The sequence below is a fragment of the Triticum urartu genome, chromosome 2A (assembly GCF_056163025.1).
Source record: "Triticum urartu cultivar PI428250 chromosome 2A, HENAU_Tu73, whole genome shotgun sequence".
Lineage (NCBI taxonomy): Eukaryota > Viridiplantae > Streptophyta > Magnoliopsida > Poales > Poaceae > Triticum > Triticum urartu.
In genome coordinates, this window is record NC_141874.1 from 627,889,219 (window position 1) to 627,902,299 (window position 13,081).

A 13,081-nucleotide genomic window follows, 5' to 3' on the forward strand; every position below is an offset into this window, starting at 1 on the left:
CACCATACCAAAGGATAACCGACAAGTGATGGAAAACTAGTGGGAGAAGGCAAGGGCCTCCCGTGACGCCGCGACTACAAAAATGTCCTCCATATGGACGGGCATTTTTCTGTTAGGGAGAACATGAGAAGCACAAGCTCATGTTGAATGCACAAAACGAGAGGATGAATTGGAACCGTAGAGGGCGGACAAGAAGCTGCACATGAAGAGGGAGAAGATCGAGTTGGAGAAGAAAGATGCGGCGACCAAAATGGAGCCCTAGAAGGCAAGACATTTGGAGAGATTGAGCTTTAGAAGGAGAGGATGCAAATTGCACTGAGACACGGATGATGCCAAGATAATGTTGGCGGACGAAACCTCTTGGATGAGCATGCAAAGAAGTGGCTTGTAGGGATAAAGAAGGAGATCAATGAAGGTAGGGAGCACGAGGCGGCGAGGGTGGCTATGGCAACAGAGGAAGGGGAGGCAAGGATGCAGGCGGAGCATGTGCCAAGCATGCATGCGGAGCAGGAGACTTTGATTTCATTTTAACATGTCCGGGTTGTTGAACTATGATTTGTTTTGCTTTGTCATATTTGTTTCGAACCATTGACTTGTGATGCATTTGTAATGTAGGATTGCATGCATGGATCGCATAGATTTGAGGTCCACATTTGAGGTGTGTGGATGTGCTGCAGGCTAACTGAGGCGGGCGCATTATAGGGGGACAAATTTGCCAAATCTAGTTGTAGATGATCTTAGGGCATCTCCAAAGCGGACCCTCAAACCGACCACAACCGTTCGTACGACGCGGACCGGGCGTTTTTAGCCATCCAATGCGGGCTTGTGTTGGTGGACGCACTTTTTCCTGCAAAATGGAAACAAACTTGGGGAGCTTTGCGGGAGTCTGGACGGCAGTCACGTAGGACTCCGACACCACCGGTCCAACCCAAACCCCTCCCGGACCCCGCGCATCCATCCTCCCATCTTTCTCTCCATCCATTTTCTCTCTTGCCTCCACCGCCGCTCCACCACCCTGGCAGCCCCGCCACACCCTTGCCGGAACTCGACAACTCCGCCTCCCCTGGCACTACTCGAGGAGGACTGCACAGATCAGGCGACAATGGCGCAAGTGGTCCTTGCAGACGTGGAGAGTGTGGAAGAGTATGTTTTAAATTTTAAGGGATCGATCAATGGTCATCGAGTGCTCAACTGCAACAGGGTGCGCGGCCGTTCAACACTGATGGACGACTACTTTGCCCCGGATGCCCTATTCGCTAACAATTTTCGCCACCTCTTCCAAATACGAAAAAATGTCTTCGATTGTCTCTACCATGGCGTCCGTTCCTTTAATGACTACTTCATCTTGAAGAAGGGTGTCATAGGAAGGATTGTGTTCTTTGGTTACCAGAAGTGCACGGCCGCACTGCAGATGCTTGCATATGGCACAGCAGTTGATTCGTGGGACGAATACCTACGGATGTTTGAGAGCACATGTGGAGATGTCATGTTAAGATTTGATACTGCCGTGGTCTCGGTGTTTGGACCATAGTACCTGAGGGTGTGTTTGGTAGGGTGCATGGAGGGTGCATGAGGGCAAAAGTTCTCAATCCGACCCACTTTTGCTTGTTTGGTAGGATGCACAGGCTCACCTGAGCTATGTCCATCTCATGCATAAAAGGGCCCTCAGCCATGCTCATCTCATGCACCCTAAACAGGATGCATGAAGGCAGCCATGCTGGTCGTGACCCTCGTCCCCACCCACCAGATCACGTTCAGATATGTTTATATTTCAAAAAATGTTCATAATTTCAAATTTTATTTAAATTTCCAAAAAATATTAAGAATTACAAAAATTGTTTAAATTTCAAAAAAGTTCAGAATTTCGTTTTTTTGAAAAATTTTAACATTTCAAAATTGTTTGAATTTTCAAAAAAATGTTTTGAATTTCAAAATTTGTTTGAATTTTCAATAAATATTTTAAAAATTAAAAAAATCAGAATTTTGAAAAAACAGAATTTAAAAAAGTTAAATTTTATAAAATTTTCAAATTTTGTTTAAATTTTCAAAAGTTCAGAATTTCAAATATGTTCAAAATTTTAAAATATGTTCAGAATTTCAAATTTTAATTAATTTTGAAAAAATGTTTAGAATTTTAAATTTTGTTTAAATTTTCAAAATATGTTTAAATTTGTTTTCATGTTATTTCAATTTTGTTCATCATTCAAAAAATTAGAATTTAAAATTGTTCAGCATGTCTAAACACATGCAGGCTGCCAAACAAAGTCTCAGCTCAACATGTCTCAGCGCATACATCGCTGCCAAACAACAGCAACTGCATGGACTCAGCATGTTTACACTCAGCATGTATGAGAGGAGAACAACTAGGCTAGGTCCATACATACTACCAAACACACCCTGAGAGAACCAACTATGGCAAACACCAAGAGGATCTTAACAATGTCTGAAGCAAGAGGGGTGGTCAGGTTTGCTCGGATCTCGGTGACCTTGTGAGAGGTGATGACATGTTGTCTGATCATGCACAACATGATTGTTGAGGATGAGAGCGAGGATGCTATCGTGGGGCTTGAATTTGAGAACATGGGTGAACTTTCAAACCAGAATCCGGCCATATTTGATGAGTTTGTTTAAATGCATCAACAAATTCGGCTTCGAGCAATTGAAGAAAGATCTAATTGAGCATGTATTTGACCAAAAATATATGAAGTATATGGTACAAAAAGTATATTATTGAATTTGCATTTGAAACATGTTTTCAATGGTACTCTCTCCGTTCTTATTTAGTCTGCATATTAGCTTTGGTTAAAGTCAAGCTTTGTAAACTTTGACAAAGTTTATAAACAAAAATATTAACATATACAATAACAAATCAATATCATTAGATTCGTTATTGAATGTACTTTCATATCATATAGATTTGTTACGATAGATATATTTTTTCTATAAACTTGGTCAAACTTTACGAAGTTTGACTTCTGTCAGACCTAATATGCAGAGTAAATAAAAACGAAGGGAGTACAATTTTTGTGACATACATCTTACATTTTATTAGTTAAATTTATGATCAAACTTTGGCTCAAAATAAAAGAAGGCCTAATGAACTCGGACGGATGAAGTACCGTTGGTGCCGCCCGGAGCATTTGGAGGCAACGCCTGTAGCCTTCGTCATTCTGATCTCGGTTTTACTGATCACTATACTGCCGGACCTGTGATACTGTATATGCAAGCTGGAATGGTGTTACTTCCTGGATTGTATTAAGGACTACGTTCTACTCCGTATAAACCTCAATATTACTTATACATTATGCATTACATCAGTGTTATAGTCCCTCGGTCCCTTCGTTCCAAATTACTTGACCCGTATTTATCTAGACACGGATGTATCTAGACACTAAACAAGTATTTAGACAAATTCAAAGTCAACTAATTCGGAACGGAGAGAGTATTTTCCTTTTCTACCGTCCCAGTGCCTAAATGGCCGCATGCACTCATTTGGACGGTAATTAGTTGGTTGTAGATACATGAATTGGACACATTTGGGCAAGATCTAAAGCAATACCAGCTGCATCTGCTTATAAAAGATAGGTACAACCAATTACTCTCATGCGCAAGAAGTAATTTCATAAGCTCAAGACTTTTTAATTCATCAAAAAGGTATGTCCTGCATACTATTAAGAAAACCATCTGATTCGTTCACACATCTGGAAAGGGCATAGCGGCCCAACAACCAGCAAATTAAAAACAGAGAAACCAAAGCATATCGGGTAGAATCTACTCAACACTGCTCTGAAGCGAACATCAATCCAATTCCAATTGCTACAACAACTTTTCTCACATGGCTGGACAGCTGTTTGGTGATCGGATAAAGAGACAATGAAGGGGTACCTTGAGCATTGAATTATAAGATAGTAGCAAATATACAAACACAGCCAACAAACAAGAATTAAGAGGGGGCTTTCCACAATGATTTGCTATAAGCTGCTATAATAGGCAATAAACAATCAATCTACTTAATTTCCAGTTCAAAATGGATGAAACATGCTTACACTCAACCTGGTATACATTGAACAAGATGAACATACTCATGTATAACTAATTTGCCTAGAACCAAACAGATGTGACAGAGAACTCAACAAGACAGTCAGAACACAACTACAGACCCCACGAAACTAACCTTTATATCCAAACATCAGCCACCCTTCATATCCAAGTTGGGCCAACAACTTCATCAAGAATTATCGCAGATTGCTGTGATTCTCAAACGGGGTGGTTGCTCCGGTTCCGCACTCCTTTTCCAGAATGCTCGCCGCCACCATACCTCGAACCCTCTCTGAATGTTTGGGCAGTCCTCCCCAGAGTTGAGGAACCGATTAAACCACGCAAGAAAGATCTCCTGCTGAGTTGCAAGTGGCAGTGTCAGGATCGTGTTTGCCAGCCCTTCCTCAATCAAATGTCGGTCAAGGCCCTTGCATGCTCGCCGCATCCACCCAAAGTCCTCATAGAACGGCTCAAGCCAGGTACTCAGGAGCTGTGAGCGGGCCTCCTTGGACACTAAGATCTGTCCTTTGCCAACCCCGACGAAAAGCCTTGCAGTCACTCGGCTCACTTCATAGCGATGTATAGCTGGAAGTTTACCGTGCATCTCTGCCAACTCATTCTGCATTGCCCATGTCCTCAAGAAGTCTTCGGCAATCTGGCGCTCAACAAGGATGTCAAGCATCCAATGCAGGTTATCAGCCTGCCTTGCAATCTGCGTTACCTCCGATTGGTCACCTCCTGCAGCCCTCACAAATTGCTCGCGCAGCAGGCACAGGCAGCCATTGCATGCCGAATAGAGTGACTCCTTGCGGAGGTCACCACCAATGGCTCCGCCACGCGATGCGCTGTTCTCTCTTAGCATTTTGGAGACCAGACCCTTCATCTCCCTCCTTGCCTTCTCGTCTTTGCCCTCCAGGACAACCTGCAGGAGCCTGACTAACACCTCTTCACCACCACCCACACTACTGCCGCCATTGCAATTTGCTCCCGTTTCTACCTCCTCGGTCACTACAGAAGGTGTCAACTCCAGGGAGACCCTCTTAAGAACCTCCCCAGCGCCTGAGTTCTCAAGATGCAGCTGCGTCAACAATGCCGCCACTTTCTCGTCATCATCCTCCGCCCACGGAGCCGCCTCCAAATACTCCAAGCAAGACAGCACTCCAGCGTCGAACACGATAGCTGCGGACACCTACAGAAAGAAGGTGGAAATTAAGGACCAAAAGCAAAATGATGCCAATTGACCATTAGACATGAGGAAAAGAAGAAAGGGGCCGCGGCCGTACCTTCAAAATGCCGAGGACCTTGGCCACATCCTCCCTCATGAGCCTCCTCCGGAGATCCTTGCAGTACATGAGGCGCAGCGTCTCGACGTACACCTCGACGTCGTCGCAGTCGGAGATCTCGACGATGTGGGGCAGCGTGCGCTGCTGCTTGGACCAGCGGTCGGAGAGCTTGGCGGCGAAGAACCTGCTGTGGGCGACGAGTATGTGGCGGTGCACGCAGAGCGTGAGGGAGAGGCCGTCCTTGGAGCTGAGGGTGAGGCGCACGTCGGAGGAGTCGGCGTCGTTGAACTGGTTCCCGGGGCTGCAGCTGCCGATGAGCTCGGCGACGCGGTCCTGGAGCAGCGCCTGGCGGTCCATGGAGCGCGCGGGGGCGAGCGGGTGGTGCGGGTGCGGGTGCGGCGGGGCGGAGTGGGCGGCGGCGGCGGCGGAGCGGGGCTGGTAGTCCTGCTCGTTGGCCATCATGTCGAAGAGGGTGGGGCTGGAGCGCGTCTTGTCGATGGGCAGCGGCGGCGGGGACATGGGGTTGAGGAGGCCGGCGTTGAGCGCGGAGTTGAACTTGGTGTAGCTGGAGGGGTAGGACTGCGGCTGCGTGTAGGAGGGCGGGTTGGGGCTGGCGTAGGAGGAGGCGCCCGCGGCGGGCTGCGGCTGCGGGGGCGGGTGGTCCATGGGGCCGGCGGCGCCGCGGGCGGAGGAGTGGAAGTGGGAGGTGGAGGGGGCGGGGTGCGGCGCGCAGCACCAGGAGGAGAGGTCGTGGGGAACGAGGTGGGAGTGGGAGGGGGGCGGGGACGAGGGCTTCTTCGGGTGCGGGTGCGTGTGCGGCCTGCTGGATCTGGAGGAAGCGGCCATAGGTAGGAGTGGTGATCGTTCGGTTATTTCTTTTTCCGGGTGCGGGGTGGGGGCGCGCGTCGCGTCGCGTGGGGGTGGCGTGGGGATTCTCGCTGCGCGAGGGCAGTCGGGCACGAGGAGGAGCGCTTGTCGCTTTTTGTTGAGGCGTGGTGGGGAGTGGTGATGGCTGTATCGCCCCGAGGGGACCACCTTTTGCCCGTGCCGATGAGCTATACGGCAGCGAGGGCGGAGCAACGAGTGAATGAATGCTGGCGTGGGGTACGCTTCTGAACCAGAATGCCGGCGCCGGCGGCCGGCCTCTTCTCGCCGCCGCGCCGCTGAGGCCAACTCAACCGCGCGACCCATCCTATCCGCGTGCGTCCGTTTAGGGTAAAACAAACGAATCAGATGGTCCACTGCGCGGGAGCAAACGGATATTTGTCTGTTTTCTGTCCGATTTCGACTCATTCCTGACCCAAGTTTGCGCCGATTTTAGGGTGAAACGGATAGCGCGCGGACACGCGCGCTTGTTCTTCCCTGGCCCGTCTGTCGATGGCACAAAGCACTCCTTCCTCCCCCCGCGCGCGTCTCATTTGGCGCCATTTCCCTCAAATCCTCCCATGTCCCGCCCCCTCCCTCCCCCATCCATGACCGACGCCTAGCCGGATTCCGGCGGCCTCACCGTCGACCCGCCCTGGAAAGGTCAAGAAGAAGGCGGCCAAGGCGTCAAAGAAGCTGCGGTCGAAGTGCACATCGGAGGAGCTCATCAAGTTGGACGCGGAATCGGTGAAGAGGAGAAACCGGAGGGCGGTCGTCAAGGGCAATGCCGCCGCGGCCAAGTTCGCCGCGAGCGCGATGCGATGGAGGCTGCGTGGCGCAAGGCCGAGGTCGAGGAGAAGGAGGCCATCGTCAACAGAGCGCACGCCCTCCTCATGCTTGGCATTTGTCGTCCGGCGGGTTTCTCTGCAGTGGCCGTCGGCCCGGCGAGCACAGGCTCGTCGGTCGCCCGGCCTCCGCACTGCCCGTCGCCGACGTCGCGGACCACGCCTATGTCGCCCGGCTTTCCCCTGCCGAGGCACGACGGCTAGACCCGTTTCTCGAGGTCGCCGACGTTGGCGTGATCGCGCCGTCCACCCCACGCCCCTCGGCCGTCATCAACGTCAACGTCATGCCTGGGTCTAGCAGCGGCGGTCGGCCGTCCGTCGAGATGCAAAGAAAGCAAACACGGCCACCGTTTACGGGCACCATGCCGTCCCCCCGCGTCTTGTTCGATGGAATGCCAACACCAACGCCATCGGTCGACGACCCCTTCTACACCCAGTTCATGGAAGATGTGATCTACGAGGGTGGGCATGGCCGTGCCTACAATCCCGACAAGACCCAAAGTCAGGATGGCCGCGCCCAGTACGTTGCCGATGAAGATGCCGACGACTGTGCTAACTACGACCATGGTGACTCGTGGCATGAAAACGATGACATCTATTGCGAAGGTGATGGTGATGAAGATGAAGGCAATGACATTGATATTGATGGCGAGCCATTGTTCATCGATGAGCTCACCCAAAGAGCGGAAGTACAAAAGAGGAGGAAGAGCATTCGCACGGGTTCATATACACAAGAGGAGGACAAGTTGATTTGCCAATGTTGAATGGAGATTAGCCAAGATCCGAGGATCGGCGCGCAACAAAAGGACCTTATTTTTTGGACGAGAGTCCACAAAACATTTCATGAAAGGAAGATGTTTGAGCCCTACCAAATTACAAGCAATCGTGGCATCACCTCGATTCAAAAAGAGGTAGTTATTTATCCAACAAGAGTGCAACAAGTATTGCGCCGCATTTGAGAGCGTTGAAGCACGGCCCGTTAGTGATCTCAGCGTTGGGGACATGGTATGCTCTCCTCATCCTAGTCCTTCCCTTGCTACGGCCACAAGACTTCGGCCTTGTATATGTTTGCATGTTCAATTGTTGTTGATCATGTGGTGTAGGCATTACAATCTTTGGAAGCATTCAAGGCCTGGCACAATGACAAGCCATTCACTCTTACGCATTGTTGGGCGATCATCAACAACTGCCCTAAGTTCAAGGATCAATACCGTAAACTTCAAAGGAAGAGAGGCAAGAAGACGTCCAAGTTCTCCGAAGGTGGAGATGGCGAGGCGTTGAAGAGGCCGAGGGCAAGACCAACTCCAAGATGGACGACATACGTGATACCTCATCCATGGCCTTGCATGAGACTTTGTATGGCATGATGTCTCAAAAGGATGTGATAAACAAGAAGAAGCGGTAAAGCAAGGACGACCAAATGAAGTAATACCTAGAGCTCCAAAGGAAGAAGCTTGAGATGGAGGGGGCGGCCAAGAAGAGGAAGATCGACATGGAGGAAGCCTCCCGGCAAAGGCAACTCGACATCGAGGCGGCCAATGTCAAGGCCAGGCAGAGGCAGCTCGACATCGAGGCCACCAATGCCGCAACCAAAACAAAGGAGATGACCCTTGCGATCATGAGCGTGGACTTGACCAAAATGAGCGAGAAGGAGGAGCTGGTTTGAGGTCAGGCGGAAAGAGATCTTCGACGCCGACGGCCTGAGCTAGGTCGTCCGATCGACAGTGGCCTTTCTTTTTGGAGGCTGTCATGGGTGCCGCTTGCTGGGCCGCTGGCTGTGTGCCGGCGAGAAACACATTCATTTTGAAGACTGTCTGTATTGCCGGCCGCTGACTGTGTTGACGACGACCAAACTATTCAGCGAGGATGTGTAGGTCGCTGGCTCTGTTGCCGACATGAACTAGGGCCGCTAGCTTGAACTAGAGTTTGGTATTTCAAACGTTGTTATCTTTTTAAAATGAAGGCGGATAAGATGGGGCCAAAGGATGCGGCCGCACGCTGGACGTACGGCCACCGCATCTCAGGACACATTCGGATATGATCCCATCGTTCTACCTAAATAAACAGAATTCAGGCAAAGCGGATGTCTGTTTGGAGTCGCGTGGTGGAGTTTGCATGAGGGGTGCATGGATGATGAGGATCTTGGCAACTGTGCCACAGAAAGCAAAATCCGACAAAATTAATAGGGCCGGCATTAAAACGCGCAAGAGAGTACTAGTACTTATATGGTTAATAGTACTAGTTCATCCATGCAAACCCAAATGTTAGTTTTGTTTTATGCTGCGAGATGGAAGCATACTACACTGCGTTGTACGCAAATTGCCCGGATGCTTTCGCTGGACGCACGGAGACGACACCCAGGCAGCCAGATCACCGCTTCCGGTCTGCCTTTCTTCCGGAGTTAACTGACATTGCTGGATCGAGGGATCCACCACGATGGCAATACGGCATCCATTGTCTGTAAAGGCCGCCATTACCTGCCAAAATGACACCCAAGCAGAAACCAAACCATATAAAACACATCATTCCTGCGGGTTCAGACTCGGAGTTGATACACGCCATATTACAGGCCAGGCAAAAACAAAAGGCAACTGAGGAAACAGTCACTGCTTAAGGTCTCTTTGATTCAATGGATCTTTATAGGATTTTTGAAGGATTGAAATCCTTAAAAAATTTTCCTACGCTGGTCGTTTAATTCGTAGGATTGAATTTTGTAGGATTTTTTCCTAAGGATTTATTTGTACTGCATTTCAGAGGAATTCTAACATCCACTCCAACCTCTTGAAAGAAATCCTTTGCTTTCCCATGCCACAATCAAACAAACTCAAATCCTATAGGGATCCAATGAACATGCCATTTCATTCCTACGTTTTTCCTATTCCTATGTTTTTGCAATCCTACGATTCAAAGAGGCCCTTAGTACTCCCTCCTCTCATAGTGTGAGAAAACATCCTACATTTTAAGACAGAGAGAATACTCCCATTTCCTGCGTCTCTTCACCGTCTTAGGCTTGTTTGGGACATCACCGGATCCTGGACGGCTGGACAAGGCAACATCCCATGTGGAAAAGAACGGCCTGTGAATCGGTTAGCAACAGCGTACGTGGGGGAAATCCAGAGGCAATCGACCATAGAGGACTTGTGGGAGCAGAAGTCAAATCCAGCTAACATTCATTAGTGCTCAATGCGTACAATGCTTTAAGCTACCAGGCAGTTTCTGATGGCTGATGCAATGTCACCTGCTCATGTCCAGGTCTCCAGGACACGCTGCTTGTGCGTATGTCCCCGGGAAATCATTCATGATCCAGGTGGAGTGTCGGAACCTTTTGGAGTCTGGACAGTTTGAAATCGTAGAATGTCTGACGATCTAGTGATGCCTTGGCCCCAACAAGGAAACCATGATGGAACCACCGCTGGTGGCTGAGATTTCACCTCCAGAACCAAAGCATCAGGATGTATTGCGTGAACATGAAAGCGCTAAATCGGAATAGAGACAAGCGGAGCGCGGTTCAAATGGTGTTGTTCGTTGTGGTGAAACCAGCCCACCAGGATTACTCCCAGTACTCGCATTTTTTAAGATTTGTTTTAGTTTTTCCGCCGGTGCTCGTTCAGTGAAAAGAGACGTTTCGATCAACTACGAGGCTCGGTACCTCGAACGTGCTTACATGGGTAGATTGTACGTGCATACGTTTATAGAGGTAAGTATGTGATCATCTCCAATTGTACTGTGTTAAAAAATCAAAAAAAAAAGGAAAAAATCATAAGGTCGCTTACTATTTTTTTTAATGAGAGGGGTTCCCCCCTGGCCCCAACTTTTATTAAAGCAAAGGCCAAAGCATGGCATCCAGGCTGTTTAACAGCTCTCGGCGACAACCAAAGTAGCTGCCATAGACATACATAAGGGTTCAAACTACCATATTACATTTTTCTAGCCTTACAGGGCAAGAAAGGTGGTAGGGCCGATTTCTATAGTTTTAACCGCATTGGCCTCCCACACCGGAAGCTGCACGCACTTGTGCGCCGCGACTCGGGAGTTGCTCTTGCACGCGCCCAGCGCCATGTACAGTCGAGCAAACGCACGTGGTGCTAGTGGTTGGACCGACCCATTTTCCTTTGTCATTTTTTTCTATTCCATGTTTTTCTTTGACTTTTGATTGGGTCTCCAGCTTTTTCACTTCATGTTTTCAATTGAGATTTTGTGTTTTTTCATTCATGTTTTTCTTCAAATTTTTGAATGTTCTTTCATTCATGAACACTTTTAAATTTCTTAAACAGCTATTTCAACTAGTGCACAACTTTTAAAATTCACAAACATATGTTAAATGTCGAACTTTTTTCAAATTGATGCAGACTTTAAAATTGAGTGTAATTTTCTTAATTTTTTCATTTAAAAGATCATGAATACTTTTATTTATAAAGCATGTTAGCATTGTTTTTTTAATTTATGAGCATATTTAGATTAATAAAATAAGAAGTGGAACTAAAATAGAAAATTAATAAAAGTGGAAAAAGGAAAACTGTACAAAAAGGGAAATCCAAAGAACAAACAAAACCAAATGAAGAGAAAAAAACGGGTGCAAACTAGCCCAACGGCACGCGCCTATGCTATGTCAGACTATTCCTTGCAGTGAGTGACGAATAAGAATGACATACTATTCTTTGCCCTTACCAAGCGGATGCACCGACCCAATAACTTTTTTTTGGGAGGATTATGGACCCAATAACTCGTATTGTTGGGGAAAAAATGGGCTACCAACTTGAGACCTCCTAACTGGCACTTATGGGACTTCCTATCTGCCGCATTTTCCGGCAGAATGTCGAAGGTTCGCATAGGTTAGTCGCCCGACTGGGCCGGCCCACGAAGGCAGCACGCGGTGTAAAAAATGCAACGAAAAACTCAGAGCGATAGCTGGGATTCAAGCTCACGATCGTGCTCTTGTATACAAACCTAACCACTACGACTGATTCATCTTTGTGGTAAAATGGCAATGCGGATACTTTAGAACTAGTCACACCAGTTGATTCGCATTATTTTTCCTTTTTAATATTTTCTTGTAAATTCTGAATATTTTTTTAAGTCCAAACGTTCTTGGCAAAAACACACACGAGTTTTATATTTTAGCAATTATTCGAATTTGTAAGCAAATTTTAAAAACAGGAACAATTTCGAAGTTGTGGACAATTTAGAAAAAGGGAACATTTTTTATACTCCAACCAATTTTAATAAACGTGAACAAAAAATTTGAAGTTTAAAAAACATGAATGTTTTTTGAATTGTGAACCAAATTTAAAACAGAAATATGTTTTGCATTTGTGAACAAATCTTGAAAAAACAAGAATATTTTTTAAAATTCCAAACAATTTCTTACAATCACTAACAAGTTTTGACAAAATGCGATTTTTTTAATATAGGAATACTTTTCTAAAAAAGGAACATTTTTTAATTGGTGAACAAATTCTGAGACCAGGAACTTGTTTCAATTTGTGATTTAAAAAAAGGGAACATTTTTTGAGAATCATGAACGCTTTTTAAAGATGTGAATTTTTGTGAATCTGGTAACAAATATAAAAATGGAGACTTTTTGGAATTCGTGATTTTTTTGGTGAATTTTTAAAATATGAAAACAATTTTTTAATGTGCGAACAAATTTTAAAAACGGGATTTTTTTGAATTTATGAACAAATTTTGAATAAAAGAACAGTTTTTTTAATACGAACATTTTTGGAAAAAGTGGACATTTTCACATCTGTGTACAAATTTCAAAACTCTGAACAAAATTTGGGAAGATCGAACATTAATTGTAATTCGTGAACAATATTTTGAAACAGGAACATTTTTTGAACTTATGAATTTTTTTTGAAGATGCGAAGATTTTTGAACAAATGAAGAACATGTTTGAATTTGTGAAGAAAAAATATAAAGTAGAACATTTTCTTAACTTCTGAACATTTTTTATTTTTCTAAAATTCTGAAAACAAAAAAAGAGGGAAAAGGAAATAATAAAAAATGAAATAAAGAAACAGAGAAACGAGAAAAGGAAAATAAAGAATG

At 46.5% G+C, this 13,081-nt stretch overlaps 2 protein-coding genes across 2 annotated transcripts; one reads left to right on the forward strand and one right to left on the reverse strand.

The window, feature by feature from the left end:
• Positions 1 to 1,102: 1,102 nt before the first annotated feature.
• Positions 1,103 to 1,531, forward strand: LOC147986295 (uncharacterized). Its single transcript, XM_087541952.1, has one exon. The coding sequence runs from the start codon at positions 1,103 to 1,105 to the stop codon at positions 1,529 to 1,531; it is 429 nt and encodes a 142-aa protein (XP_087398078.1).
• Positions 1,532 to 3,964: 2,433 nt separating this feature from the next.
• Positions 3,965 to 6,182, reverse strand: LOC125539275 (BTB/POZ domain-containing protein). Its single transcript, XM_048702704.2, has 2 exons — positions 5,322 to 6,182; positions 3,965 to 5,227 (listed from the first exon to the last, which is right to left on the reverse strand). The coding sequence occupies exons 1-2, from the start codon at positions 6,165 to 6,167 to the stop codon at positions 4,229 to 4,231; spliced, it is 1,845 nt and encodes a 614-aa protein (XP_048558661.2). The 5' UTR covers positions 6,168 to 6,182; the 3' UTR covers positions 3,965 to 4,228.
• Between the last annotated feature and the right edge of the window lie 6,899 nt (positions 6,183 to 13,081).